At 46.0% G+C, this 3941-nt stretch overlaps 1 protein-coding gene across 1 annotated transcript; it reads right to left on the bottom strand.

Moving 5' to 3' along the window:
• Positions 1-2476: 2476 nt before the first annotated feature.
• LOC102462292 (olfactory receptor 52N4-like) lies at positions 2477-3448 on the bottom strand. The gene has a single exon (XM_006110225.3). The coding sequence runs from the start codon at positions 3446-3448 to the stop codon at positions 2477-2479; it is 972 nt and encodes a 323-aa protein (XP_006110287.3).
• Positions 3449-3941: the final 493 nt, after the last annotated feature.

Genomic DNA, 3941 nt, shown 5'->3' with positions numbered 1-3941 from the left:
TGGGTCTACATTGTTACCTGAAAGGTCTGTGTGCTTTGTACCATCTGCAAGGTCAGGATTGAGGTGACGTGGTTCACTGACATATGAACCATTTGCTCTAACTCAAGAGTACCAATTATGAACAATACAGTTCCACACTTGGATGAAGTGAACACACCTTTATGGAAACAATGCAGGAAAGCACAATGTAAGAGATGGAGATTAATTAAAATGTCCTAACCCATTTAAATCAGGAGAGGACACTTCAATAAATCAATGAATGCCTGCGGCTTACAATGGCAAGTGAAACATCAGCAATTTAAACTTGGACTGTCACCGGTTACCACATCCCGTTCTCCCCTTTCTTCCTCCCAGTGTGCATGCCTGTGACTGGCTTGCATGAAGTCATGGAGATCTGCAGCCCAGGACAGCACTCCATTGGGCCAGTCAAACAGCCCAGCCCAGGCACGAAGGGGCAGAGCAATTCTAAGGTTGGGTTCATTCCAAGGCACACAGCCCCTCTGAAAATGGGAGGAGTTAGGATGCTGGTGAGACGGTAAGAACACTGCGTCTCTTCTCAGCCTCAGGGAATCCCGTGAAGTATCCTTGATGTGCCCTTTCCCTTGTAACGAACCCTGTGGGCCCACCTCAGCCTGTCCTGGGCTCAGCAACAGTCTCTGCTCCACTGAAACACAAGCAAAAGCCGTCGGGGCTCCCTGCTTGGCCAGAGCTGGAACAGGCTCTCAGCAGAAATGTGTGGTTTGGACAGAGCTTCATTTATCAATCTCCCTTGCCCTGACCTGGATCCTGGTTCCCCTCCAAGGTGCAGCTCAAAGCATGTTCTCCCTGCAGCTCCTGAAGGTGGAACAAACTCTCTCTCTCTCTCTCTCTCTCTCTCTCTCTTTCTCTCTCACAAGGCATCGTGGGAGTTGTAGGATCATCCCAAATGAATCTTCCCAAAGGATATGTCTAGACTGCACGCCTTTTTCGACAGAGGCTTTTTCGACAGTATCTTTCGAAAAAGCCTCTGTCGAAAAAGAGCGTCTAGACAACAAGAAGATTTTTCGAAAAAACCGCTCGCTTTTTCGAAAGAGACTCTAGATGCTCTCTTTCAAAAAATCCCTGTTTTCATGCAATACCACCTTTTTTTGAAAGATAACTTTCGAAAAATGGCATTATTCCTCGTAGAATGATGTTTATCGCCATCGACAAAACTGCCGCCTTCTGTCGACTTACTGTTGACAGAGCACGGCAGTAGTCTAGATGCAGGTGTAGTTTTTTTGAAAGAAGGCCACTTTTTTCGAAAAAACCCTGTACTTTAGACATACCCAAACAGAGTTAAGATGGTTCACTGGTAGAAGGTGCTTACAGGAGCTACAGGAGCTACTTCTGGTAGAAGGTGCTTACAGGAGCGATTCATGCAGGATAGCAGTCTCTGTGCTGGGAATGCTTCCAAGTCTCAAGTCAAATTGCAGATGACCCGACCTAAAATACCAGGACACTTGTGACAGTGATATTAGTAGTAATGGCACATGTATTACCCCTTTCTTCAGCCGTCAAGGCCCTCTTGTCTAGTGGTGGCTCTTTGTACTGGTCCCTCTTCCCATTGCTGCACTTTGTTTTCCCTGGTTGCTCATTCTATATAGCGGTCATGTTCACAGAATCATGACATCCTAGGGCTGGAAGAGACCTCAGGAGGTCATCAAGTCCAGCCCCCAGACCAAAGCAGGACCAACCCAACTAAATCAACCCAGCCAGGGCTTTGTCAAGCTGGGACATAACCTCCAGAGATGGAGATCTTACCACCTCCCTAGGGAACCCATCTCAGTGCTTCCCCACCCTCTTAGGGAAATAGTTTTTCCTAATGTCCAACCTAGACTTCCCCCACTGCAACTTGAGACCATTGCTCCTCATTCTGTCATCTGTCATCACTGAGAACAACCCCTCTCCACTCTCTTTGGAACCCCCTTTCAGGTAGTTGAAGGCTGCTGTTAAATCCCCCCTCACACTTCCCGTAAGATATTAGAGTTTCACAAAATAGTCTGGAACCTGGATTTTTCAGAACTCCCAAAAAGGTCAGCTTAACTATTTTATCTCAGGTGGCTTCAGGAATAAATCAGTGGGAAAAAGGCAATTGTGTCTGATCAATGAAGCATGGCTGAACAAATTACTGACCTACCAAAAACAAACGGTGTCTTGAAAAACCTATCTCAAGATGGCTGCTCCAAAGTTCCCTCATCACTTCTACAAAACATATAGTTCAGAGTGCCCCTGCTGTAACATCCCTAGGCCAGTTGTCAATAAACTTCTAATATCAAAGGTGTCCAGACTCAGAGTTTTCACCCATCCTATTTTCCAATTAACAATTAGCTATTTATTACATTAATTCATAGTAACTGAGTGTACATCATGGGATTGCAGTTAGCTTACCCACATTCTCGGGTACACAACCCTTGAATCCAGAGTCACAGAGTCTATTTCTCAATACCCTCTTCTGTCATGTGGTTTTATAGTCAGTGGTACCAGTCAGGCATGTTGTGTAGATGAATATAACCACTTTCTCCCGAAGCTCTTTGGTTTTGACCCCATACACGATAGGGTTGAGCATGGGGGGCATGAGGTAAGTGAGGTTGGACAAAATGATGAGCACATAGGGTGTGATGCCCTGACCGAACCGGTGTGCCAGAGTGGAGAAGAGGCCGGGGGGATAAGCCATGAGTATCACAAGGATGTGGGCAGTGCAGGTGCTGAGGGCTTTCTGGTGGGCTTTCTTGGAGGAGATTCTGAGGAGAGCCCTGAGGATCAGCGCGTAGGACATAGCAATGACTGTCAGGTCAAACCCCATGACTACAAATGCCAACACCAAACCATACATTCTGCTGCCTGTAATGTTCCCACAGGACAACTTTGCCACAGTCATGTTGTCACAGTATGTGTGGGCAATAATGTAACTGGAACAGAATGGCTGTCTGCTCAGGAGAAGAGGCACAGGAAGGATGAAAAGAACAGCTCTTATCAAACCCACAAGCCCTAGCTTCACTATCCGTACATTGCTGAGGATACTTGTGTATCTCAGAGGGTTACATATGGCAATATAGCGATCAATAGCCATTATCATTAAGACACCTGAGTGCACAGTAGAACCCGCCTGAAAGAAGAAGAGCTGGGTGAGGCAGCCACCTAGAGTGATGCTTTTCAAATTGAACCAAAATATACCCAGGGCCTTTGGGATGAAGGAGGTAGATGTGACAATGTCTGAGAGCGCCAGCATGCAGATCAGCAGATACATTGGCTTGTGCAAGCTCTGCTCTTTGGCCACAATAGACAGTACTGTGAAATTTGCCAACAGAGCTGTCACGTAGAATGCAGCAAAAGGGATGGAAATCCAGATGTGGGCATCTTCCAGGCCAGGAATGCCCGTTAGGATGAAAGTTGGCGCATAATAGTGGGTGAAGTTAGATGCTTCCATGAAGGTGTTGATGCATCAATAGGGTGCAGAAATGAACAATATGCCTGTGAACAGAGAGAAGCAGAGTGATGGAGGTCACACACTTCGTAAAAAGAGTGTAAAATATTTTATCATTATCGACAATCTACACAGGGGGGTTATCACGGAGGCGGAAAAATTTATAGATGATAAATTATTAGCCAAAAATCAAGAAGTCCTTGAAGGGAGCTATCCAAGCTGTGTGAATGAACAACATGCTGGATGAGGAATTTCTAGGTCAATTTGTTCAACATATGTCCCCATGTAACAAGTGACACAGACTCTGCAGAGGCAGAATTTCGGAGATTGTGGGATGGCTTGAAGTTTGTGGAAGACACGGAGGACTAGAGAGCATGCAGAAGACATATAAACAGCTGGTTGTTGTAACTGGGGAAACCTGTCATGGAGAACGACAATATAGAAAGGGGTCAGAGTGTGATGGGAGAAGGAAGACAGTGAAACGCCACAAAGTGTG

This window comes from Pelodiscus sinensis, chromosome 1 (genome assembly GCF_052426305.1).
Source record: "Pelodiscus sinensis isolate ZL-2025 chromosome 1, ASM5242630v1, whole genome shotgun sequence".
Classification (NCBI taxonomy): domain Eukaryota; kingdom Metazoa; phylum Chordata; order Testudines; family Trionychidae; genus Pelodiscus; species Pelodiscus sinensis.
Note: the sequence above shows the minus strand (reverse complement) of the source record. Positions and strands in the feature narration are given on the sequence as shown.

Excerpts from the sequence above, each read along its gene's own strand:
- LOC102462292 (XM_006110225.3), bottom strand. The coding sequence starts at position 3,448 with ATGGAAGCATCTAACTTCACCCACTATTATGCGCCAACTTTCATCCTA.